This window comes from Strigops habroptila, chromosome 9, assembly GCF_004027225.2.
Source record: "Strigops habroptila isolate Jane chromosome 9, bStrHab1.2.pri, whole genome shotgun sequence".
Lineage (NCBI taxonomy): Eukaryota > Metazoa > Chordata > Aves > Psittaciformes > Psittacidae > Strigops > Strigops habroptila.
The window spans coordinates 21,902,504-21,929,519 of record NC_044285.2 but is presented as its reverse complement, the minus strand read 5'-3'; the positions used below and the strand labels follow the sequence as shown (position 1 = coordinate 21,929,519).

The 27,016-nt window shown below is 45.6% G+C and overlaps 1 protein-coding gene across 5 annotated transcripts in view; it reads left to right on the top strand.

The window, feature by feature from the left end:
• ZNF592 (zinc finger protein 592) overlaps positions 1-27,016 on the top strand; it is a 39,089-nt gene continuing 12,073 nt past the window's right edge. For 4 of the 5 annotated variants that reach the window (XM_030496822.1, XM_030496824.1, XM_030496827.1 and 1 more), the window contains exons 1-6: positions 28-129; positions 1,076-1,187; positions 3,456-3,667; positions 4,142-6,465; positions 21,338-21,516; positions 26,170-26,346. In XM_030496822.1, coding sequence (XP_030352682.1) covers positions 3,634-3,667; positions 4,142-6,465; positions 21,338-21,516; positions 26,170-26,346 — 2,714 coding nt within the window. In that variant the 5' untranslated portion in view covers positions 28-129; positions 1,076-1,187; positions 3,456-3,633. Of the gene's footprint in view, positions 130-1,075; positions 1,188-3,455; positions 3,668-4,141; positions 6,466-21,337; positions 21,517-26,169; positions 26,347-27,016 lie in introns of all 5 variants that reach the window. The other variant, XM_030496823.1, reaches the window with a different exon arrangement.

The window sequence follows — 27,016 nt, the reverse complement described above, 5'->3', positions numbered from 1 at the left end:
GGCCCCGCCCCGCTCCCGGCCCCGCCCGCCGCCGTCGCCGCCATGTTGCGGCCGTTGGTGCCGGGTGCGGGGTGAGGCCTGCGTGGGGCCCTGGCGGTGGCGGGGCCCTCAGAGGAGCCGTCAGCGTGGGTGAGTGCCGCCCGCCCGGGCTCGGCCGTGCCGGGGCCCGCCCCTCCCGCTCGCCCTCCGCCCTCCCCGCGCCCTCGCGCCGGCCAGCCGGGCGGGTGCTGCCGCCCCGCGGGCAGGGCGGGCGGCCCCGCCGCCGGCAGACCGAGCCCTGCGCGCCCGCCTGCCCGCCGCACCGGCTCTTCCGGCCCGCGGGGCGCCCGCCGCCTTCTCCGCACCCCGCGGCCCCCAGCTCCGCCGGCGCCTCCGATCACGGCTCCGACTGCCGGCCCCGGCCCCCGCGGCGGTGCGGCGCGGCCCGGCCCGGCGGCGCTGGGACAAACTAACTTCGGCGGGGTTCGCCCACGTGCGGCCGGGGCCGCGGGGCCGCGCCGGGTGTCAGCGCCGGGGGGAGCGGGCGGTGGCCGGGGAGGCCCCGGGCCTTTGTTTCGGGTGGGTCGCGCGTGGGGACGACGGCGGCGGCGCTGCCACAGGCGGTGACCCCGAGCCCCGAACCCGCTCGTACCAGTCATCCCGTACAGGGCTCCTGCAACTTCAGTGGGTGTTGCAGCACCGGGGCCCGTTTGGAGCCTCCGGTTTAACCTCCCTCCCACCAGCTGCGGTTCCCCATTCCTGTACCCTCCCCACGGCCCTGACAGCCCGTGGGCGGCCGCTGCCTTCGTCTGCTTTGCCTGTTGCCAGTTGGCATGTACTGCTCGCGCTTCCTCAGGCCCTGCTCCTGCCATCCCTGCCTTCCCAGAGGATTCCCTGGCAGGCAAGCCCTCTCCACCTCCCTTCTGCATCCCTCCAGGAGGTGCCTGCCTCTTCTGGGCTGGTGAGAGCAGCCCTTGGCCGATGTTTTCCCATGTACCTCACTGCTGTCTTGCAGATTTACCAATATTTACTGTTAACGTTACTTTCCTGTATTATTTAACCTTGGTGTAATTGCATTTTCATGCTTTCCTTTTAGGTGGCAATCTTGAACCTCCTTCTTGAGCAGCATGGTACGCGCTGGTTTGAAAGCTCCAGAGGAGCTACTGCAGAGCTTTGAAAAGCCCCAGGAATAGCACTGCTAGCGAAAGGTTTGTACGGTGCATGTGTGGGATGCTGGTCCTGTGGTGCCTCTGTCTGGCTGCAATGTTGAAGCTTAGCCACAGCCCTGGGGTTGTACAAACTGCCTCAAGCAAGTTCACAGGGGTTTTTTTGGTGGCTTGGAGGCTTCTAGGTTCCATGCCCCTTGGAGAAATGTGCTATAGCAAGATTGGCTTTGCACACTGAAATATACATGTTCTACTCTGTAAATCCTTCTTTGCTCATTTTATTCACCTCTTCTGTTGCTTTGCAAATCTCAACCTCCATGTTTTCATAGGTAAGCAGAGAAAGAAAATTGGATTTCAAGCTTGGGTTTGAAGGCAAGTCCTTTGCACAAGAAGGATGGAGGTCTTTATTTTCATCTTTCCTCACAAAATAGTTTGCAGGAGGCTTTGACATAATTTCCTTTAATATGCTTCTGTTTGTTATCTGCGAACAAAATGGTGTTTAGTCAAAATTTTAAATTTGTTTCACTTAAAAGTCGCTTTTGTCAGCAAGGTACCTACTTGGTCTTCTCTAGAATCTGAGTCCAGTTTTGCTTTGAGAATTGTAGCTTCATGTGTGACACGTTTAAGATGCAGTTTTGAGTTGAAATACTTGAGTAGAGACTCGTGCTCTCATAATAGCAGAATGTAAGCTAGTCTTTCATAGGACTCAAAGAAAGCTTCTGAAAATGCACCATTTCTTCCAAGAAAAGCATATTTTGTAATGTTGCAGATATCTCAGGTTTATTTTGTCTGGTATTTTAAAATAGTGCTGTGTCCAAAGATGTGGATAGGTGGAAAAGTCAAGAGCGATTGGCAAGCTCCCTTTTCTCTATATAAAACCTGAGCATTACAGGTTATGGATGAAATGTCTTCCTTGTGGAAGGGTTTGTGTGCCAGAAATTTTGGGAGCTCAGTGGTGCCTTGCTCTCTCCCAGCTGGCACAAGTTTTCCCACTAAAGGAAGGAGAAAGTTTTAGGTCAACATTCTTTGCCAACTGCAGTAATCTGTGATGTTTCAGAAGTCTTTATCAAGTGCTGGTGATGTGAAGCATACGGGTAATCTTCTGGTAATGTAACGCACAGCCAAGCTACCTTGCTTGGGGATGCGATTGTAAAGCGCTGCACAGCCCTCTGTGGACATTCCTATTTGTAGTTTAATTTAAGAACAAGAACAAGTTTAAGCTAAACCACAGCGAGCCACTCTTAAGCCAAGTAAATGTCCACAGAGTGTTTTGCAGTAGATTAACCAAAGCAACACCTTTGAGGCTTGTCTGGAGGCATGGCTAAACTAAAGCTCTAAGACCATTGTGTCCTCTTGTTCCAAGCTGAAGTGTTTTCTCCTGGCCCAGCTCTGTAGAGTGTTCCCCATACCTGCAGTTTTAATGTGACACTTCACAAACTTTTAAACCCAGTTGTAAATGATGAAAGCAGCCTTAAATCAGTGGCCTTTATCAGACAGCTCCTTTTTCTCCCTCCGCTTTGTCCCAGGGTCCTTCTTTCTACCTGCCCTTCTCCTCCCAGCTCTGCCCCTTTCTCTTTGGCTCTTGCCACTCTCTGTCTCCCTCACTTGCCACTGGCTTTGGCAGTGCTGATGCAGCCCAGGTCAAGTGAGCATGTCAGGACTTACCTTGCCTGTGGGTGCTCTTTGCCAAGCAGGAGTTGGTGCTCTGCTTGCTCAGTTGATACTCTTTGGGGCTTTTTTTTCACCCTCCACTGCATACAGCATACGTCAGTTCACATAAATTAGGGGTTTAAATGGAACATGTATTAAAAGGATGTCTTATTAAGTATTTGGGAAGTCTGTATATTACCCCAACTTGAAAATATTTTGATTAAACGGGAAAACCACTATCCCTGACAGTAATGAACACAAATGTTCAAGTAATTCTGTGCTGTCAGTTTTCATTATGCATCTCATCAGAGCTTCATTATTGCTGTCAGAGGTCGCTGTGGTGAGTGTCTAAGTCCCCACTAACCTTCTGGAGGGCTTACAAAGAGAGAGCTGGCTGGGAACACCATTTCCTGTTATGATTTGGATATGATCCTTTATTCTGTCTTTGGGCAGTTTTGCCTCACATCCTTACTTAATTAAGGATTGCCCCTGTTTCAGATAAATCCTGGTTCCTTTACCATGCTTTAAGCTGCTGTATTGAAATATTTACTGAAGACTTTTCTTCTATTGTACAAATTGTTCTGGGTGGGAGTCATCTCACTTTTCTGGCCTATTTCTCTTGGGCCACCTGTTTACTGCTGCCTTTTTTCCTTGAAGCAGGACTGAATTCTTCAGAGAATCTGTTGAGAAATCAGCAGTGATTGTTGCCTATTACCTCTGAAAAAGCCCCAGCCAAACGAAAAAGAAACCCAGCACTGATGTACTTCTGGATCTTTTCTGTGGAGGCTCATGGCAGTGGCTGTTTTTGGAGTAGAGCTGCATCTGACAGGTTGAAAAAATGTCCCCTGCACGAGCTTGGTGTCATTTAAAAAGTCATGTTTGAACGAGCTCTGTTCTCGGGGACTCACCATGTTGCTTGAAGCACCAGGAGCAGCTCTGCTCACAGTCCAGAGGGGGCAGGTTGTGTTGCAGGACAGGCTCCTGCTACTTGTCGCCTGCCCTGCCAGATCGAGCAGGATGAGACCTGAGCTTTTGCTGATCCTCCATGTGCAGCAAGGGCAGGAGAGGTTCCTTCTCAGCAATACCCTACAAATGGCACTTCTGTTTTGAAAGCTGTGTTGAAAAAGCTGGGCTAATATCTTTGTGTATAAACAGTCAATCTTGGAATAGTTAAAATGGAAATTGAAGTGTCTGCTGCAGATGTTTCTAGCCTTTGTACCTGCTGTGTTAGCGTTTTGGGCAGTTGTGGGTTTTGTCACGTAAGATATTTATGCGAATGAGTCTTACAAAGTCTGTCCTTGGGGAAAGATGTACCTGACGAAGTATTTTTTTGCCTTTAATTGTAGCTTTCATCATGGGGGACATGAAAACCCCAGATTTTGATGACCTCTTGGCTGCTTTTGACATCCCTGATCCGACAAGCCTTGATACCAAGGAGACGATCCCACCAGCTGGGGAGGAGAATGAGAATCACCTGAAGTCATCAGGAATCTGCATCGATGAGAACGTGTCCTTATCCCACTCTTTGCCTCCCTCTGATGCTCCTGTTGTGAGTGTGATAGTGAAGAACACGAGTCGTCAGGAGTCCTTTGAAGCAGAAAAGGAGGGGAATCACCTCGGGACTGGTCTGCTACACAATGGGTTTCGTGGGTCCGATCTGCCATCAGAGGCTCACACTTTAGTCCATAATTATGGCAAGTTTGAGTCAACTTTTATAAATGGCGACAGCTCGAGAAGTTATTCTGATAAACTGGAGCAGTCCAAGTCAGAGCCTTTGCCAACATTTAGTCAGTTTAGCCCAATTTCCAGCCCTGAACCAGAGGATGCATTCAAAGAGAATAGCATTGGTGATAAACCCAAACATGCCCAAACACCGTATTTTCCACCACCTTCAATGTATATACCAACAGGAGCTTCAGTACTAGATCATCTTAGAAAGGTGCCAGAGCCTGAATTAAGCATGTTTGATCAATACTGTAAAAAGGAACAAAAGATGGAAATCCACTGCCAGCCAATGAATAGGCTGGAAATGAGCAGGAGAGAACAAGACAAAGCATCAGAGAGGTTTGTGGAGTCAAGCAAGGAGTTGGTAGATACCAATAGCTTTCTTGGAGAAGGCTTGGTGTTTGGAGACCTCCCTTACAATAATTTAGGAGAAAGTAAGGGGTCCGTGCCCGAGCTGAACATGTCTTCATCAGTACCACCTCGCCAGAGGTTAAAGCCAACTCATTCAAAGTTGTCATCCTGCGTGGCAGCGTTAGTAGCTCTTCAGGCCAAAAAAGTTGCATGTATTCCAAAAGGCGAGCAACCAAATCTTACCAAGGAACCTGGTCCTTTTAAAGATGGGATGAAGGGTAGTCCAAAAATGCCCAAGTCGCCAAAGAGTCCCCGAAGCCCCTTAGAGGTGGTAAGGAAGGCCAGCAAGCAGCCCGAGAGTCCTCGAAGCGTGTGCAGCGATAGTAGTGGGAAAGGCTCTCCTTCCTTGGGAGCCGGCTCTCCGCCAGCTATTCCCAAGGTTAGAATAAAGACTATCAAGACATCTTCTGGTGAAATTAAAAGAACTGTAACAAGAATTTTGCCAGAAAACAATGAGTTGGGCAAATCTTCAGAAGAGTCGCCTGTGGAAACCTCATCTGCCGAAGAGTTTATTAAATCTTTCCCATCCCCTGACACTAGTGCAGTTATGGAAAGTGAGGCCAGCAAGAACTCAACCAAAAATGGGGCTACTGTGGCTATCCAGCTCTCAAGCATAACAAGTCCTTATGCAGACGGTATGAAAACAGATACTGCTGCAAACAGCATGTGTGCTGTGTCCTTATCTCCACTGCCAAACTGCGGCAGTGGTGCCATAAAAGTAGGTGTTAAGAGGCAGCAGCAGGGTATCGTGATGCAGCCATCTAGTGTCGCCACCTCCAGCCTTCTTCCCAAAGCCGTGCACTTGGCAAATCTCAACTTGGTCCCACATAGTGTTGCTGCTTCTGTTACGGCAAAGTCATCCACACAGAGGCGAAGTCAGCCCCAGGTGACACAGGTGTCTGTGCCTCTAGTGCATCAAGTCAAGAAAGCTGCTCCTGTCATCGTGGAAGCTTTTAATAAAGTACTACACAGTGCCAATCCGGTGCCGATATATACTCCAAACCTTAGTCCTCCAGCTGACACCAGTATTAATTTACCTGCCTCTGGGTATTGTTGCCTGGAATGTGGGGACTCATTTGCCTTAGAGAAAAGCCTGACTCAACACTATAGTAGACGAAGTGTTCATATCGAAGTCATGTGCACTCAGTGTTCAACTATGCTACTTTTTTTTAATAAGTGTAGCTTGCTTAAACATGCCAGAGATCATAAGAGCAAAGGATTTATCATGCAGTGTTCTCAGCTGCTAATGAAACCGATTTCCTTAGACCAAATGTTTTCACCTTCTCCTGTGAGCTCTTCAGCCTCTCTGGCTCCTCAGACTTTGCACTCACCCTCTCCTTCGTGTAAGCCCAGTGCTGCCTCAGGAGGTGGGGTAGGAATTTCTGCTAACACTCAGCCAGCCTTGCCTCTCTATACGGACCCATTGAGACTAATCCGTCATGGACTTAAGTGTTTAGAGTGTAACAAGCAGGCGCAGGATTATGTTGCTTTAGCAGCTCATTACCAGAGAACCTCAGAAGATAATGAGAGACTGGTAAGTCATTTTAATGTTATTAGTTAAATCTCTCTGAGTTTAAAGAGATTGTCCTCTCAGCGAAAAATAGGCATCGTAGTGGCAAATGAGTCGCTTTGCCTAAAAATGCTTGTGGAGAGGATTTGGGATACGCATGAGCCCAGGCATGTGCGTATGAAGAGCTTTCAGTGTTGCTCGCTTGTCTTCTTTTTACCCTTTGCCAGCAAAAAGAGGGTAGTAAGAAGGCAGTGGAGATCGCTGGCATCAAAGGAAGGTGTTGGAGATCAAAGATCACTTGGATGAGGCATGCAAGAGTGGTGTAGGGGAGGACCAGCAGAGAGTTACCTGAGGTTTTTGTGCTGCAAGCATGGCTGGAGGAGTTCTGACACAATTTAATTTTACCTTTCCTAGAACTTGTGCCAGAATCTTCTGTGTAACACTTTGAACACTGGGTGCTGTTTTCTCTGTTACTGAGGTAAAGCGTATATCAGGACAGGACTGGCTGAGAGGCAAGAGGTGCAGTGTGTAGGGTAGAAGGTTGGTTTTGGCTATTTTTGCCCTTCGGGTGGGAGAGAGACAAGTCATGTTTCTAAAGGAGGGCTCAAGAGTCTTATTAGTGGCTTCCTGCCTTGCTCCAGTGCTGCCTTGCTTGGGTCTCCATCACCTTTGCGGACCTCCCTCATGGGTGCAGATGCAGGGTCCGAATCCTCTTTGAAACTCCAGCCTAAGTTTCTACTGATTTAGAGGAGGAGGTGCTCTTTGTTCTGTACCAACACCATACACAGTGTTTGTTTCCCATTTTGGAAGATAGGGTCAATCCTGTTTAAATATAAGCCAACTTCAAGTTGATCAGGAGGAGGAATCCTTTCTCCTTATCTCTTTAGATGAGGTGAAAGCTTTCCATGTTGGTGTGGCTGCCAGCAGAGCTGGCAGGCTCCCAGTGCAGTCTCCTCCACAAGCTCCGCAAACAAGGACTCTATGCCAACATGAGACGTTTGAGGAGATGACTGCCAGTCTCTGACATGGCCATTGTAGTACTTGCATACTCCAGAGCTTCCCTTTGCTTGTTAAATGGCTTGCAGGAGTATTGAGGTAGCTGGTGGTCGTGTTCAGATTCTTCATTATCTTTCTCTTAAATTCAGCAGCAGCAAAAAAATCCCAAAACAAACCCAAACGAAAATCTTAAGGCTGTATATTTTTTATGTTGTAAAAAATGGTGAGGCCAGAAGGCATCAGCGTGGCCACATAACTGCGTTCTGAGCCCGAGGCAGAGCAGCGAGCACTGTGCTCTGTCAACACCCAAACTTACTCTTCAACTGTAATGCAGTTTCAGGAAATGTCAGCAGTCTGGAATGAAAACCTTCAGGTGATGCTAAAATGTTAATTGGTCCCGTTAAAAATGTATTTCCTATTTTTATTGTGGGATTATCAATTCAAGAGCTTCTTAAAGAGAGAAGGAATGTCTGCTAGTAAGTATTTTTAGCTTGTAATCAAATAATTTATTCTGTAACTTAATGAAGAGTTTAAGCCTCTCACTTCAAGTTAGCTCTGCTAGATGGGAGATTATTTTTGTAGTATTTTTCTGAGTAGAGGCATTGACAAACTGGGAAAAGAGGCAACGTTAGGTGTTGTAAAACCATCTTCTCCTCCCTGTTTGATCTTCCTATGCTTATTATGCTCAACGGGATGCATGCATTGCTCTGGGAGTCCTTTTCCGCTGTATCTGCTGTCCTCCAGGCTGCCCGGTGGTCTCCATGCTGTTCCCAGAACATCTGTTTCAGCAAAGCTGTTTCATTTCTAAAGGAAATAAGAGTTTGTACCCGTATGCCTGTAATTGTGTGCCTCCAGATTTAGCAGTAGCTAATGGAAACCATCCCTCTGCCTTCTAGCAGTACCCACAGTATTTGGTGTCACTGGACTAAGAGGTAAAAGGATGGGTAAAATTCAGCAGTCTGCAGTAGATGGGTGCCACGCTCAGCTTCTCTGAGCGGCTTGAGGGAGAAGGTGTGGATTGCCAGGTGTCTCACTTGGGCAGCACACTGCATAACAAGGCATGAGAAGCCAAAGGTTTTGCAGATCAGGGGTGTTAATGAATGTGAGTCTGATATTAGACATGGTGTTAGAGGGACATAGGTAAGGCTGTTGGAGTGTGCATCGCAAGCTCCTGAAACAGGAAAATATGAACTGGCTGAACCCATTCCGAGAAGATACTGTGAATATCCCTGACTCTGCATTAATGAAGCTGATTTCTTGGGTTGCTATGTTTATTTTGGTCAGAAAAATGAAGAATATTGGTAGGAGCTGGAGGTGATCAATGAGTGTTTATAGAACACTTTTTATGTGGTGGAAGTGGTTGAAAACTCTGGTCTCCATCTCTAGAGTGTCAGTGAAATTGTGTTGCTGAGGAAGGCATTGCTGTAACATCTGTATTCAACATAACAAATCTTTTGGTGCCCCCAGTAGTGGATCAGACTTTTATGTCTACGTGGCAGAAGGTCTTGATTTCTGTACTGGTACTTCTAATTAAAAAATGAGGTACCCACTGGTTGTCATGTACCCAGCCATGATCCAGAGCACGCTGCTGTTGCTGGACAATCTGCAATGGTATTAACAGTTGTGGGCAAGCTCAGATGTGAACTGCATCCCTAGATCTCAAGAGACTGTTTAGTATTTATCATGATTTTGCACATTTGAGCAAAAAGCAGTGTGTGTTTCTTCCTTCACACCTGATCTTTTTCTCTAGATTCAAACACTGGTTTAGAAGCAACTGTATGGGGTTTAGGGGAGAGATTGCAGTAATTTCTTAAAGCTAACAAAAAATTGCACTGCTATATTTTGGATTTTTTAAATTTTAATTTCTCACTCAGTCCCAGAATTTAGACACAAGCTCTTTGCCATGCCTTCTCCTTGAGAAAGTATGGAGTATCTTGATATTTTCTATACAAAGCTATGGCTTGATTAATGCCTTTTAAAGAGCTTCAAGAGGTAGCAGGGCAGGTCCCCAAGGTATTATGGCCTAAAGCTTATCTGTGACTATTCAGATGCCTGGTACCAGACTATCCCAAAAAAGAGGAGTCTTGGGAAGGCTAGATGGATGCATAAGGGAAGGAGCATCTTTTGCTGAAGATGAAGGGTCAAAGTGATTTATCTGCAGCACCTGGATTTGTAATAGAAGATGGAGGCCCCTGACCTACGGAAAATAGGTGGATTTTTGATCGATGTTCTTAGAAGCTTTTCTGTTAAATGATCCCAAATCTGGATGATTAACCATGACAGGCATATCTAACGTGACTGTAACTTGAGAAACCGAGCAGATTTTGAAGTGCTCAGTTATAGTGCTTTTAGCTCAAAAACCTTTTTAGACCTAATATGGAATGGGTGCGTCACCTTGTTAAGAAGGAAGGGTTGATCCAGCAGGCTTGATGAAGAAAAGAAATAGCAGGAAAAAGACTTATTTTTCAGTGTGATGTTTTCAGTTATCCAGAAGCTGAAGGACAAGCAAACTGTGGTCAGAGGCAGCAGTGATTGGATCGGAGAGGGGGAGCAGCCTAAGCTGGCTTTGCTCCATGAGAAGACTTATCCTGTGTTGATACTTAAGACTTCTCACTTCAGTTGGCATTTCTTACCACGACTTTGTGAATTCCTTTGACATCTTTACACTTCCCCATAGCTGTTTTAAAGGTGATTGTTGGGTTTTCTGTCTGTTCCAGTTGATGGCTTGGTAAATAACTTGCTATTACATTTTTGAAGGGCCTTGAGTAAAGCCCATATTAATAGGATAGATAAGGGGTAAATGACTTTTCCAGGTGTGTGCAAAATGCGAATGGCATGGCTGGGTCACAGTTATTTTGGAGGAAGGAAGAAAGATATGGATGTGGCAGCAAGGAAAGGAAGAGATTTCGAACAAGTGAATAGAAGAGAAGGAGATGATGCCGTGATTAAGAAGGTGGAGTGGAAAGATGTTCAGAAAAATGATTGAGAGCTTGGCCTTAATACTACATTTTAGACTCATGGTATCTACGTGATTGCAGTTGTTCAAAGTACAGCAGGGGAATCCTACCTGGCTAATTTTTATATTGAATATGTATAAGATGAAGGCAGTTCCTCTCAGCTGAATACCGCAGTGGGATCTCTGTGGCTTACAGTGAGGATACAGGCTTTGAGAATTGTGAGCTAATCCACTTCAGAAATAGAAAGAACTGGATTTAGTGGATGTATGTTTTGAGTGGATCATCTCAAGGGCTCATAGTTACTTTGCCTTTTTTTGGAGACCGGTGAGGCCAGTTTTGCAGTTTTTGCAAGCTTGTGTAGAATGGGGTCTGTTTATTGTTTTTCAATCATAGAACAGCAAGAAGAAAATGGTATGTGAATCTGAGTATCTGATAGGTTGGCTTTTGTTCAAACTAGAAGCTGTGCTTTATGCAGACATTATGCTTGCCCAGATATTCAAAAGGTGGTAGCAGATGTTTGGTGTAACTTCAGGTCTGTTTGGTCTGACTACGGCAGCATTACATTCTAGAGCAAGATTTTTTTGGGGGGAAAGAAAGGGTAATTAAATAGGTGTAGTTAATGCCAAATCAATCTGATACACATCTTCTGTAATTTATTTTTGGAATAGAGAAGTGAGTAGATAGTAATCTCCTTGATGTTCAATGAGTTGGTTGCTGGAGTGCCACATGGGGAACAGCTGTACTGAAGAAGTTGAACCATGAGGAGCCAGGAGGTGGCTGATCTCTTCTCTCAAGGGACGAGTGATAGGACCAGAGGAAATGGCCTCAAGCTGCACCAGGGGAGGTTTAGACTGCTGACCAGAGGGTGGTCAGCACTGGAACAGGCTGCCAGGGCAGTGGTCTAGTCACCATCCCTGGAAGTGTTCACACACTGTGTAGATGAGGCCCTCAGTGACATGGGTTGGTGGTGGCCTTGGCAGTGCTGGGCAGCGGTTGGACTTGACAATCTTAGAGGTCTTTTCCAACCTGATTGATTCAATGATTCTATGAGGGGTTGGAGCAGAACCGGGTAAAAGGGAGGTAACTGCAACTGGGGATGGGTTGCATGTGAGACCTCCCGAGGGATGCTTACAGGATACCTCTGCAGTGAATGTTTGTATTAAGGACCTTGGAGCATGAACATGTGGATAAAATTTGCTGAACCAACAGAGTAAGAAATTATGGAAAATTGGGAATATTTTTCAGGAGGACCTAGATGATCCTGACGACCAAGTAGGAATGGGATGAAGCAACTGAAAAGCAGGGTGCCTTAGTTTGGTCTGAATGACCTGGATGATACTTGTGCAGGGGATTTATGTCAACCTGCAGTACCAGTCCAGGCTGCATTAATACTCCCTGTCACCGGTAGAAATAACCTAGCTGGAGAAAAGTGTATTGTTTTGTTTGTTTAGGATAACCTCACTAGAATAAGTGAGGGAAGAATGACCAGAGAGCTGGAAATAGGATCTCTTGAGGGGAAATAAAAAAAACCTTTGAGTTTAGCTTGGCAAAGACCTGGTAAATTTGGGTGAGTTTCCTTCAGTATTGAAGTGGACACAGTCTTAAGGTGAGGGTTGTGGCACTTTTCCTCCCCCAGAAACTATATCTGAAAATAAGAGCTTCCTGTACTTGCAGGGATCACCCTGGGTAGTTCCTTAGCATTCGGCAGGTTTTTGTAGCTTTTTCAGGGCTGGGCTCAAATTACAGGAGATGAACAAAACCCCTGCAGCTCTTGGTGCCTTCGTCTTAGATGTGCTTTTCCTGATGGAGTGAGAGTGGACACAGAGGACGCTGTGTCTGGTGTGATGTTTATAGAAAAGAGCTTTTTTTAAATTTAGGGGCAACAGTGCTGAAAGAACTGACTGAAATAGATTTACACTGAAAACCAGAGGATGGTTGACAGTCATCAGAGGAGTGAATTCTGGAAGAGGTTTGCAGCAGAAGTAATGAACAAAAGCCACAAACTGGTTTTGAGACAGAGCTTGTTTGTTTTTTTGGCAATGACAGACCAGTGCACAATAACGTGCAAGAATTCAAAGTACTTCTGACTCTCTTGGGCATAATTGTCCATCTACTGGTAACCAGAGATGGTTCATACTTTTTTGTGTGTCTTTTTTGACTTGGCCACCCAAAATCCACCAAAGTAGGTAGGAACTTGAATAAAGTACAAAATGCAAATGAGGGACCACTGAATTCTCTTGCATGTTTTGTGCTTTTGTTCTCCCTGCCCCCCCTTTCTTCTTCTGTCACCTTTTATTTGTCCGATAAGAACTATTCAATGAGTCGTGACATATCCTGTTTATCTACCACCTACACTGGAGTTATTTAAAAGCAATTTTATTGCTGTCTTTTCTTTTTCTTCTTCCTTCCCCCTATTAAATCAATGTTTTATAATTTATTGGCTAAAACTTGCCAGAAGCTAGTAGGACCACGTGCTGCACTGGTAATTTCCCAGTAGCAAAGTAGAAGGAGAAAGACAGCAGCCATATCTTTGCTATTTTTCTCTTTCTTCCCCACCTCTAACTCTCCCCTCCCCATGTTCATGTTTTAATTTAGAAAACAAGAGGACTGAAAATCAACAAAAGTTCCCTTGGCCCCATCAAGCACTGCTTTCTCCCTCTCCCAAAGCAAAGGTGGTTAATGCAGTCCTTGGGTACAAGTGAGGACAGATTTTGGTTTATATGGAGATTTTCCTTCTGGGTTTTGCAGAAGCAAAGGGATGGAGGGTGTTGTGATGAAAGCATGTTGAGGGAACAGAGCTCCAGGCAGGGATTGCTGGGAGCACAGACAAAGAGATGAGTGGCAGGATAGGAGCCAGAGCTTGCACTGAGGCCAAAACAGAGCATGGGGATGAGATGAAGGAGTGGACAGGGAGGAAGAAAACTTGGGTGTGGCTCAATGGTCTGCTTAAATCAGTGTGTGATCACTGCCACACAAGGCGACAGTCCCTCTCCTCCTTCCCTACCCAGGCTTGCTGGCTTGGCCCTGGTGGTCCTACAGCCTCTGGAGGAGTGAGACCAGCTTGGGGGAAGAAGAGAATGAGCATGGGTGCAAGCTGGGGTCCAGGGCATGGCTGAGAGCAAGGAGGAGTGGACAACTGGAGACAAAAGCAGAGTCTGTCTCGGGTAGGGTGGAAGCTGAAGTTGGAAGCCGGTGTCTTCTGGCACTGAGAGGAAAGCTCCTGCTCTCCTCTTCTTCTTCCATGTGGGCATCAATGATGCTGCCAAGGGCAACCTGGAAAATGTCAAGACTGACCGCAGAGCTCTGGGAGCGATGGGCAGGGGATGAAAGCCCAGGTGCAGGCCTGCTCAGTGCTGCGGGAGAAGGAAAAGGGTGCAAGGAGGAGATGATCCTCTGAAGTATCTAATGCTAATGCACACAGCATGGGCAATAAACATGAGGAACTGGAGATCTGTGTGCAGTTGCCAAGACAAGAGCCTGCTCCAGTGCAGGCTTCCCATGGGGTCACAGCCTCCTTCAGGGCACTTCCACTGTGGTCCTTCATGGGTTACAGGGGGACAGCCTGCATCACCATGGTATTCATGATGGTCTTCAGGAGAATCCCTGCTCTGGTGCCTGGAGCACCTCTTCCTTCTTCACCCACTGTAGTGCCTGCTGGGCTGGGCTGTCTCTCACATCTTCTCACTCATTTCTCGCAGGAGTTGCACAGCGTTTTTTACCCTTTCTTAAATATGTTACTACAGAGGCACTGCCCTCATCGGTGATGGGCTCGGCTTTGGTCAGTGGCAGGTGCATCTTGGAGCTGGCTCTGTCCGACATGGGGGCAGCTTCTGGTGTCTTCTCACTGTGAACTAAGAAAATTCTGAATTAAGCTTATTTGATGCAAAATTGCCTAAGATCTGTGATGCTGGTGGCTTTTTTCCATTGCAATTCTACTTTGTTTCCTAAAACTGTCAAGTTTCTAAGTCTACACTGACACTTTAACCAGGGATTTTTCCACATACACAAAAACGTATTTTATGTTTATTGAACAGCATTATTTTCCAGCAAATAAGGTTTTAATTGAATGCCTTATTTTATTGAGGCTTAAGCACCCTGGTGTCCTGGGATGATTTAAATGTGTGTGTGTGTAGGAGTCAGTCTTGGTGAAGGTCTGAGGAGGACACAAGGTTTGGGAGTGTGTTGGACAGTGAGTGAGGTGCAGGAATACAAATGAGGGTGAACAAGGTCGACAAGAGGAGGTGGGATGCACCAGTGAGGCAGAGGATGAAAGGATGAAAGGGGGAGTAAGCTGGACGTAGCAGAAGAGAGGACGGATGGGAGAAGTTTTGGACTGAAGATAGTCTTGTGGTCATGTCCTTTAGGCTGAAGGCCAAGCAGACTCCCTCAGTGGCATTGGCTCCACAGGCTGACGTCTTAAAATAGGCAAATATAACCAAGGAGATAAACTATCTTTGCTGTGCTTGGGTATGACAGCATAAGAGTGTATAGGAGTTAAGGACTGGACTTGACACGTAGTCTGTCACTGAAACTTGAATGCACTGGTTTTAGCTTGTCAGTTGGGTTCTGGATTTTTCTTCTTCAAATTAATAATCTCAAGTTTCTGTTGTAGGTTTTTTTCATCTACAAATTGAACATGCTAATGCAGTGATTCCTGTTCATTTAAAGAGAGTCTGGGGAGGGGTATGGTTTAGTTATTACAATGATAGCAAGAGAAATTCTCTCCTCGCCACTTCTCACATTGATAAAATTTTTTGTAGCAGCGTTGTAACCTGCATGGTTGAACTAAAGCAAGTCAAAAACAATCTTCCAAGCATCTGGATCTTGGCTGTAGTGTGGCCCAGCAAGTCATACTGGTGGGAGGTAGGTAAAGAGAGCACAGAGTTGCAGAGATGAAGGTGTTGAGACTAGCAGTGCTGCCAGAGCCAGCACATCATGCCGCTACATGCTGGAGCATCTACAGTGAAGGATGCAAGTTCCTGGCATTTATCCCAGTGAGGCAGCAAGTGAAGGCTAATGTGAAGTTAAAGGTTAACTTTAAGTAGTTTTTCGCTGCTGTTTTTTTAACAGCAGCAGCATCCTCCTTATCTCCAACTGCCTGCGATCCCTTGGTTGCAGAAGTATCAGCTGCTCCTGCAGCTCTGCCTACAGTGGAAAAATCAAAGCTCACAAAAGGCTGGATTTGGGAAGAACTGGGGCTTTGGGGCAGTGCTGGCAGGGGACTTTTCGTTTGAATATGTAAAGGACAAGCACTCTTTAAAACATTTACATTCCAAAAATATAATTTCTATTCCCGTCTGACTGTTTCACTTTGAGTCCTTAGCATTTTTTTTTCCTTTTAATTCAGAGATCATTAGGCTTATGAATCTTTTACTCTTTCATAACCTTGATCCCATGCCTTAGGGTTGGTGCAGGCCAGTGTTTTTAGCTGAAGCTGCACTGCATGATGATCATATCAAGGAGGACCCTTGTAGTCTGGAGTCATCTCTTAAATAGGCATGAAATTCATCATCACATGACTCTATAACAGCAAAAACACTCTAAACCCAATGTAAAGTTTCTGTGCTTGTGCTGAAGCCATTCCCTTTCCGCTTGTGCATTGCGGAGAAGTGAAAGCGAAGAGTTTCATGCCCCCGAGTTCATTTTTCAGTGGTGCGTTGATAGGGATCATGCCCTTGCTGCTCACAGGCTTTATCTGAGTGAGAAAACTGGCCTCAGGAATTCTGTGGTGATCCCTGCATGTGAGAAGATGGGAGTTGCTCTGTCTTTCTGATCTGATGGCAGTTAGAAGAAAACATGCTCATGAATGGATCAAATTTGATGCCAAGTTATGTGGTCAGTCGTTTCAATGAAACAGAAAGGTTAGTGATGCCACGTCTACACAAGCACTTTGCAGAGCAAAACTGTTAACTATAAATTTCTTGATTTACAAACATGTCTGTGGCCACAGGGTTGGGTTTAACAAATGAACCTTTTTGGAGCAGTGGGTTTTTTTCAACCTTCATTCTATTTCAGTGAGTATTTTAATTTTTTCCCCCTTCTGAAGAAGCTTGCAAGTAAAAATGGGAATAAAATCAAGTATTCTGCCTCGGCTGAGCTTCTGAGCATTTCTCTCTCTGTGAATGTGACTTCTGGAAGAAAAGCCCAAATGAGATGTGGCAGGCAAACCGGAATTAAAGAAAACTTGTAATAAATAACTCTTGATTAAAGTGTAGATTATGGGAGTGTATGAAAAACACAGACATTACACAACTCAAAATCATATCCTGGTAACATGCTTTAGAAATAACTGGCTAATGGATGTCTCAAATTGCTGCCAGACTTCTTTGAGAAGTCATGGAAAACTAGGAGAGAGATAAAAATGTGACATCTGGAACCAAGATACAATTTCTCATAAAAAGCAGAAGAATTGCAAAAGAAAAAGCTGCTCCAGCTCCAAGATGAAACCTTCGGTGGGGGAGCCCACAGACGGCTGCGCGTTTGCCCTGACAAATGCAGCAGCTCTTGGCATGGAGTGGACAAGTGGACCCCATGTCATACTCCTGGGCAGGATTTCTGGCCTCACAACTTCTGCAGGTGTTAAGAAAATGATGACTGTGAGTGTAAAAATGCCAGTTATAATTTTTTACCTCTACTGTACCTTCTTCAGCTCTTCTATCTTCCTTGGTTGATTCAATAGGAAAATACAACCTGCCATTTCATCACCCGGTCACTCAGTGCTGTATGGTCTTTTTGCATTTCTTTGTGGTCAGCCCTTATCTGTAACCTCCTGAGTTACTGGGTTATGATCATCAATCTTTGCCATTTCACTGCTCATTTCCCTTTCCCAGATACTTTGAGACTATTTTAAAGAGCCCAGTTTCCATCAGAACTCCCTGGGGACCTCCCTCCATCAAAGAACCGACTGTTTATTCCTTTCTTCTTGCCACTTATTTATTTAAGCACGAACCTTCCTCTTGTGCTGTGGCAGCTTAGTTTCCTTGAAATCCTTTCATGAAGGGTGTTGCAAAACCATTTTGGAAATCCAGGTAGCCTGACCCACCTGCAGGTCAGATCTTCCTTGCCCACATGATTGCTGATTCATCTGGAGAGCTCAGATAGGTTTGTAAAGCAGGAGGGGAGAAGCTTGCATTGACTTTTCCCAAGTACAGAAGTAATGCTTGTTAAAGATGACAGTTTTCCTTATTCTTACTAATGTACCCTTGTGACTCATCGCTCTTCATTTTGTCTGTTTACTCCCCAACTTCTTGATACTTCCACAAGATGATCTGAACTCGGAGGCTTGGGCTAGTTTTAGTCCCCCCTGCAGAGCATGGTGTCAGCGTGGGAATCCTTCCAGCTTCTTCCCCAGCATCTGCACATGCAAGAAATTCACTTTTTTATCCTCATTGAGTATTGCTTTTTATTCCCATATCGTGTGTACACACTCTCAGGCTTCCTGCTCTTGTGGAGCCTGAAGAAGACAACCTCTAGTTTTGAAGCCTCTAGCTAGTCCCCCAAACTTTTCTGCCCTAAGCTGGCATGGGTTTGGTACCTGATGAGCCTTTCATGTAATGAGGGAGGAGTAGCGAGCTCCCTTTTGCTGGACCTGACCAGGAGCTGCCTCCTTTGCCTCTCCACTTGCTGTGCAGGTAGCTGATGGCATGGACCTGCCCATGCTGTGCCCCATGGGCCACGTATTCCTGCATCCTCCATTGTGTCTTTGTTGTTATATGTGCCATTTGGAAGTAAATTCTAGTGGCTCTTTTCCACATCAGCCCTGGCTGCTGTGTTTAATCATCCTGGGTCTGCCGAGTGGTGCTGCCAAAATGCTGTGTTTCCAAGCACAGGCACCAAACACAACTAAATGAACAGCTTCATGCTCCATCAGCAGAGCTGGCATAATAAACCTTTAATTAAAAGTAATTTATAGAAGAGTATTACCTATGACAGAGTAGTATTTGGAGTTCATTGCCCCTTTGTGCCTTGGTTTGTGGCAGGGTCAGCTTGTGTCTTAAGTCACCCCTTCACTTCAGTTGGGTGGGCACAAGGTAATAGCAGGTGCACAAGCACGGTGCAAAGAGTGTAGGATTCATCTTTTCCACCCCAGCAGCCCATAAGCCAAAAGGACCAAACACCGTGAGATGATTTCCATTCCTCAGCTGAAGCTTGCTTTATGCTGAGTCACACATGGCATTGGTTACTCTTCAGATGCAATGCTCTCACAGGGACACCTCCGAAAATGAGGGAGTTATTCACAATGCCAGGACCACCAGGTCTGCTGCACCCAAACACAAATCACAGAGCAGTGCTGAAGCTCAGATCTCTGAGCTTGATGCTGGTCTGCACATCCCTAGGCAGCAGTGCCCAGGCCTGGAGCCCATTAAATATGGGGTGATTTTGGCACATTTCAGATCCAGCGCAAGCACGCACGGCAGTGAAAATTCAGGTTTTTAGTGTGTGCTGATTGCCAGGGTGTCCCAAAGGCACCCTGGAAGCTGGGGAGGAATAGATGAGCCCCAAACTGTCTCTTTGCAGACTTAAAATCAAAACTAAATTGGCTTTGACAAGGCAGGATCTGGAGAGGAAATGTGTCTCACTAAGCTACAAGGGCAAAGGTGCTTTCAACCTGTGCTTGTGCTGAGTCTACCTTAAATTCTAGGTGGGATCAAAGCGAGAGGAGTCCTGTTTTAACAAGGCCAAGAAGTTAAATTTCCCATTGCAAGTCAATACTCAATTAGAAAAAAGTGCCATAAACCACAATAAAACTGCCCTGAGTGTTATTTTCTTCTTGCAGCTCTTATTCGGAGATTTGAGAGAGCTCTGGAGAATTTAAGGTCCCATTCAGCAACTCAGAGAGATATTATGGGGACTTTTCTATTTCCCATTTTCCTAATTATGCCCATACGTCACCGCTCAGACCATGGCTAAGTAGCGCTGGTTTTTTCTGCTGAAATTAAGGGACTTCTCCAAGCATTTGGGGAAGGGCTGAAATACTCTTCAGTTTATTTCAATTGCATTTGGGTGCACCCCCTTGTAGTGGTAGGACAAGGGGTAATGGCTTCAAACTTAAACAGGGGAAGTTTAGGTTAGATATAAGGAAGAAGTTCTTTACAGTGAGGGTGGTGAAGCACTGGAATGGGTTGCCCAGGGAGGTTGTGGATGCTCCATCTCTGGCGGTGTTCAGGGCCAGGCTGGACAGAGCCTTGGGCCACATGGTTTAGTGTGAGGTGTCCCTGCCCATGGCAGGGGGGTTGGAACTAGATGATCTTAAGGTCCTTTCCAACCCTTACTATTCTATGATTCTATGATTATTTCAATTGCATTTGGGTGCAGGCGTGGGGGTCCTATAATGTGATTTCTTTCACCCATTTCTCTCTTTCCTGGGAGAAACCTTTTCTCTTCTAAACTTCAGTTGTAACATGTCTCAGATCATGTGTCTGAGGCCTGTGATGTGTTTGGCAATTTCTGCAGTTTCCTCCTTCAAGAGCCTGGTTTTTTAATCCCTCCGCTCCCTCCCTCATGAACCTTTTTCAGATTTGTCATAGCTTTGCATTTCATTATAAATGATGCATACTGTTACCTGCAGTGTTTTTGACAGTTCCCTGGTGGATGTTGTATAGTGGAGCATCACAGAGGTGCTGCATGGAATAGCAATGATACAGAAAATGGAGTTGGCCCTTAATCTTTTTTCTTTGTCAGATTTAGGTGCTTCTCTCCCGGGTTTTTGGGACCTGGTTGCCAGCAGTGATGCCTGCAGGACTTGGTTTGGTCCAGCTGCGTAGGCACATGCTACATTAAAAGTTTTGTTTGACCATGTAGGCATACCCTCTGGTACAACTTTTCACCATCTCTGAGCTAATGAGCCCTGTAACCTTCTTTAACCATAGCGGAAGAAATGATGTAGTTGAATTACCTGATGTGATAATCCATAATTAGCTGCTTGCTGTAGTTCATTCTTAAGCAAGAGTTAAGAGCAGAGGAGTAATTTTGAATGGGTTTAAATGACAGAAGAGAGTTTGAGCTCCTAGAAGACTCAAGGCCGGAGGGCTGGTATTTGCTTCAGCTTTACTTCTGCTCCAGCTTTACTCCTGCTTAGGCATCAAGTAATATGCATCCTAGAGAGGATAAGTAGCTGCTCCTGGGCTTTGAATGAATACAGAGGAGTTGAGGCATCTGTGAAAGGGAGCAGAAGTTTGACAGCTGTTGAAACTGGAGTGATAGGTCCACATGAAACACTTTACATGTCAAGTAAATGATGCTTCTTCTGGAAAGCGGTATTGATAGTAAGTGTGGCTCTTGGAAGGGTGGGGAAGAAAGTGGATTTCGTGAGGAGTGCAGAAATAGGGAGAGAAGGAGCCTTTCTTTGCATCATTTCTAGTTATCATGTTTCTGTAAAGGTATCATAGCACATGTAGTTTGTGGTCTTTGAAAGTTCAGATTTCATCTGGTCCAGAGAAATTTTTCAAGAGACACAAGTGTGATTTTGGCGGGGAAGGCTGCTGCGTGTCAGGGCTGTGTTGTGTTCAGCAGTGAGGGTTTGGAGTTGGGGTATAATGGGGTATAATGGCGTGACCTTGGTGCAGGGTGGGGACTTGTTGAGAAATGCGCTTTCCTTCTCAAATGCCTTAACGCAGAAAGGAAAGCAGTGACCAAGCAGAACATCAGCAGAGCTAAAGGTGAAAGATTCTGTTTTCCTTTTTTAGGAGGAAAAAAAGGAAATAAGCCGCAGAGAACATGGCTTAAGAATGGACACTGCCATCGGGAATAGCTAATGTGGAAGTTGTTAGGGTTGTCGTGGATAAAGGTGCTGAAGAGGCTAGCCAAAGAGCTTCGTAGCATTTATGTTTCTACTGGAAGAATGTGCTAGAGCTTCCTCTAAAACCTGAAAGTTTTCTAAGGTGACTTGGGGGGACAGTGACACAAATGAGGGTGACTAACTAATGTAACCTTCCTTTCATCAGACATGTCAAGTGTGCCAGATGATGCTGCCCAACCAGTGCAGTTACTGCGCTCACCAGAGGATCCACGCTCACAAGTCTCCGTACTGCTGCCCGGAGTGCGGCGCCGTCTGCCGCTCTGCCTATTTCCAGACTCACGTCAAGGAGAACTGCCTGCATTACTCCCGCAAAGTGGGATTCAGGTTTGTGCAGCTCCAGAGGGTCTGTGCTGAGATGGCAGGGGGGAATGAGAAACTGGGATTTAGATCTTTGGAAATGTGTTTTCCTTACACCAGAAACAAAAGAGGATGTAGCCAGGGGCTGGCGTGGTTTGCTGCATGATAAAACACATTTCGAAATGGGGAATTACTAAATGGATTTAAGAGGATGTTTCTGAGAGCAGAAATTATTTGGAGGCAGCTTTAAGCTGAAGGAACCTTTTGTTGAATTGAAGTTGCAGACAAGCATCTCAGGATTGATATTTCCAGAAAAAAGATTGCAGATCTTAATCCTCTGCATCTCTTTAAGGTTTGCACTTATATTTATGTAAGTTATAATGGTCCGAGCGATGTGTGCCTGCACAAGAAGGGCATAGATTATTTTCTTGTATGTGCCTACAACTCTCCAAACACTTCTCATGAACTGAGACAAATGGAGGAAGGCTCCCAAGGCTCTGGATGTAGTTGTGTGTATCTGCGTGCATGTGTTGTCTCTTCTCCAACCAAATTGATTGCTTTAATAAAAGACATTTTAATAAAAGACTTTTTCCTACAAGCCTTTCCTTCTTGGCATGTTTAGATCACCTCACCTGCAGCACAGCTCTTAAGACAGAGACAATTTGCCTGGGAGATGAGACTAGGTGACCTTTTAAGATTCCATAAGTTCTGGTTTTTCTCTGATTGCCATTAAATACTTTGAGGTTTAAAATGAATAGGGCAATTTTTGCTCTTGGAGCTGTTCTTTTAAGATGGCTGCAAATTCAGGAAACCTGTGTGGTTTGTTCTGAAATCACACTTAGGTTTTCAAGGGCTTTTTCTTTCAACTGCGAAGACAAGAGACACGTAACAAACTGATTCCGAATTAAATTATATACAGAGAAGGTTTTATTATGTGGGATTTGATTGGAGGGGGCACAGCCCACAACAAAGGATTAATTTCATAGCAAATTAAATGGCTGTGATACTCGGGCTGTTTGAAAATGAGTTAATCTGAGAGAGGGAGGAAAGCTGAAAAATAATGTTTTCCCTGAAATGGAAAAATTGGAATGGAGATGTCAGAAAACTAACCATGGGTTTGGTGCAGTTCTTTGGACTCCACTGGCACCTGAGAATCCCAAATGCAGGCACAACTTCACACTGAGCTGCTTGTGCAGCATCCCCATCCCTGTTGATGCCTCAGTCAATAACGTGTCACAGAGTTATGTTGGCCCGAGCTGCACTATATAGGAAGCTCAGTCTTTTAGCAGTGATCCAGTGCAAGTCCTTTTGCCTCTATCTCTAAGTGATGGGCTTGCAGTGTATAGCAGAGCTTGATCCTGACTCTTAAGTGTATGACCTAGCATTTTTTAAAAACATTATTCATTCCAGATGTATTACAGTAATATCTTTATGATGCTGTCAGCAGCGAGAGCTTCTACAGCAAATTAGCAAATACCTTCTTTCTATTTCAAGGACATTAAAGAAGATCTAAACCAGGACAGAGCTCAAGAATGATACTTAGAGTTTTTAGCTTTACCCAGCTTCTCTAGAAGCTAAATTTCTTTAACTTACCTAGTTTGCATCTGCTGAAGCTCATCTGTGAAAACTGGTTTCACCAGACAGGTAAACTTCTGGCTGTGCCATCCTTGTTATCCTGCCTGTCTCCGCTGTTTTGGAAAAGGTAGAAATAAGCTCTAGTTGCAGAACCATATGTGGATAGTCCGTGGCATCTGCCCTGCGGTCATGTAGTGACTTCATTTCTTTCACTTTTGTTACTTGAAGAGCTGAAAAGTTGAGAGGTTCTTTTAAATCCTTCCCAGGATCAGCTCGATTTTGCTGCTTCTCGCTATATCCTTGTTTTTATTGATTTTCTGATGCATAAGTTTGGTTTGGTTTTATTTTTGTGATCAGTCCTTATTCTGTCTCCTTTTCTCCTAATACCTCAATACATTCAGTGAAGTTTGGAGTAAGACTGTTTAATTTGAGTTTTAGTCATGGCAAGTGATTGCACTGAAAATGAGAAAGACCTTCTGCAGTTAAAAATTAAAATCGCCAATGCTAAATGCTTCTTTTCACTTGGCTCCAAGTGTCACCTCCCCACCTTTCCCAAGCACCTTCTGACTGTCTCCACTGATCTGGGGCTCATTTTCCTGCTTGGTGCCATCTGGAGAGTTGAGAGGCTGGAAGGTGACAGCATAGGAAATGTTCAGAGGGTTAAGACAACATCTTGTAGCGTTATCTTCTCTTGCAGGCTGCTTTCCAGGACTTTTGCACCACCCCTCCTTGCCCTGGGGCTATCCAAGAGTCTTCTCTGGCAAATTATTCTCCCTCTCCTCCTTCCTGGGGAGATGATAGTGGAATTTGCAATTTGTAAAAATTACATGGCAAGCCTCTGACATCCTCCATCCACTTTGTTCTGCTAATTGCTTTACTTTATCAAACTTCGTCCTGCTGGCACTGGAATTCTTGATTACAAAGTGCCTGTTGTTTAAACTTCCATTTACTGTAAATTAAATCAACTTGTAATCATTTGACCTTGAGCTAGTACTTATTTCATCCTTAATTCTAATTGAAGTACTTACCGAAACTAAGTAGAATGCAGAACCATCTATTGCTAGTTCAGGGAGCACTTGTGGAAGAAATCTGTTGGATATTCCTGGATGTTCCAGCCAGACCTTACTGTCAGGATTAGCACTTGTTCTTCCATTTATACTTGTGGAATTTATTCTTCCATAATAACATGGTTCCTGATGTTACTATTCTAGAAAGTCTCTTTCTCCGTCTCACATGAGGATCAGGCTTGAAGGCAGAGCTACCCGGGCAGGATGTTTTCATGCTTCCTCAAAGCTGTTGTCATCGCTTCCCTCTCTAAACTGAAGAACACTGCATTTGTGTGTAGATTTTGGGGGGAGAGGGTTTGGCTCCTTCAGGAGGGCTTCTGCCTAATGATCTTTTGAAGTATAACTTCAAAGCGTGGGCTTGATTCCTAAACACTGTTGGGAGGCTCGTTTGGAGGGAAGGATAATCTAGTGGCTTGTTTGGTTTTGATACAGGCTTGGAGCTCTTCCAGTTGCTCAGTAGCTGGGATCCATCTGCGACGGCAGCATCTGTGCCGCGGCACTGCTGAGCACACAAATGGCAGACCTCAGAACAAGGCAAAAAAGATATTTCTTAAGGCGACTGAACTCCAGGTTTACTGGAGGAAGTTATCCCTTGTGTGTCGCTCACATCCTACAAGCACAAGCATTGGCCCCATGGATTGCCCGGCTGAGCTTCTCCACTGTAATGGTCTGTATGTGCAGTGCTGGCTCAAGCGGAGGTCTGCCACTAGTCATTTTGAGTGACTTTTCTTAGGAGAGGCTGTTCTAGTCCCTGATCAGCATACATGCTCCTGTGGGCATGGTGAACCCCACAGCTGGTGTGGCCAAGGCAGGCGAGGACAGAGTCTGCATCTTCGTGTGCCCTTGTAGTGGTGTGTGGTTGCTCTCAGAGCACAGCAGGCGGGTGGGTTCTTGAGAGGAATATTAGTTAAATACAGTAAGACTGCTGGTGGTTTCCATTCTGGGTGAGTACCAGGCAAGGTCTGTCACAGGGTGCACTGGGAGGAGAGGCAGGCGGGGACCAGTGGCGTGACCCTGGCACTCTGCCTGGCCATGTTTTCAGCAGCCAAGAAGAATCCTTTGGCTCCATGTGCAACCTCTGCTCCTCCTGGAGCATCCACCCAGCTCCCAGCCAAGCACTTCCCAGGCAACACATGTGTCTTAATGATTTTAATGAGTTTAATCAGTTCCTTTGGTGTTTCTGTTACTGTTTTCAGTATCTTTGCTGTTGCTGTCGTAATTTTCTGGTGCATAGTGGAGAACAAGAACCAATTGTACAGGCTTACTGAAGATTTTGTAGCTGAATATCCTTTTTGTTTTGTACTGGGGACTAACTGGTATTTATGCTGAGACCTCATCAGATACTTTTACTTTAGTTCTTCACTTTTATCTGTGGCAGAGTTGGTTTTCACAGATATAGGGCTGGCGTTTTGCTGAACCACATCTTCCTTTATTCTTTCTGGGTCGTTTTAGTTTCTGAAGGCTTATTTTATAGATCTTGTTCACTTGTCACTAACATCTGATAGTGACATCTGCCCAGCCTGTGAATTCCTGTGTCATGGCTTAACCCCAGCCAGCAGCTCAGCCCCATGCAGCCGCTCACTCACCTCTGCCTGGTGGGATGGGCAAAAGAATCGGAAGAGTAAAAGTGAGGAAATTCATGGGTTGAATTAAAGGCAGGTTATTAGGTAAATAAAAGCTGCACACACAAGCAAAGCAAACTGAGGAATTCATTTCCTACTTCCCATTGCAGGCAGGTGTTCACCCATCCCTAGGAAAGTTGGGCTCCATCACAAATAACAGACATCCCTGAATTATCAACACTGTTTTCAACACAAATCCAAAACATAGCCCCATACTAGCTAGTACCAAGAAAATTATCCCAGCCAAAACCAGCAGACCTGTATTCTGTTCCTCCTTGACTCTTCCATGTTGCTATTGAAAGTACTAAACAAGGACCTACCATAGCCTCATGCTTGCCCCTATCTGTGCCACTTTGCGTGTACCTTAGAAGCAGCACTGTGGCTGTAATTTGGTTCTTTCTTTGTGTGTCCCCCAGGTGCATCCATTGTGGAGTTGTCTTCATGACCCTCGCCATGCTGAAAGCGCACATCCACGAGAAACACTGCGAAGTCTTCCACAAATGTTCTTTTTGCCCGATGGCCTTCAAGTCGGCTGACAGCACCACGACTCACATGACCAGCCAGCACCCAGCAGAGCCTCACAAGACTACTCAGTAAGTATTCCGGGTTTATCATTTCCTCTTCTCCCTTGCTGGGTAGCTCCAGGATTCCTTCTTTCCCTCCCAATTTTTTTTTGCTATTTCTGGTTTCTGTCCTCATATGAGAAGATCTGCTGCTTTGTGTGCTGGTGGGGGTCTGTTCCTAACCACAGTGTGCTCTCCTTGGTACAAACATGGTCCCTGGGTAGAAGAGCAGGAATTTAGGCAGAAAAGAGCTGAATATCAAGGAATTATAGAATCATAGAATGGTTTGGGTTTGAAAGGACCTTAAGATCATCCAGTTCCAACCACCTGCCACGGGCAGGGACACCTTCCACTAGACCATGTCATCCTGGCCTTGAACACTGCCAGGGATGGAGCATTTACCACTTTTCTAGACAGCCTGTTCCAGTGCCTCACCACCCTCACAGGGAAGAACTTCTTCCTTATATCTAACCTGAACTTGCCCTGTTTAAGTTTAAACCCATCACCCCTTGTCCTATCGCTACAGTCCCTGATGAAGAGTCCCTCTCCAGCATCCTTGTAGCCCCCTTCAGACACTGGAAGCTGCCCTGAGGTAACCACACAGCTTCTCTTCTCCAGGCTGAACAGCCCCAACTTTCTCAGCCTGTCTCCATACGGGAGGTGCTCCAGCCCCTGATCATCCTCGTGGCCTCCTCTGGAC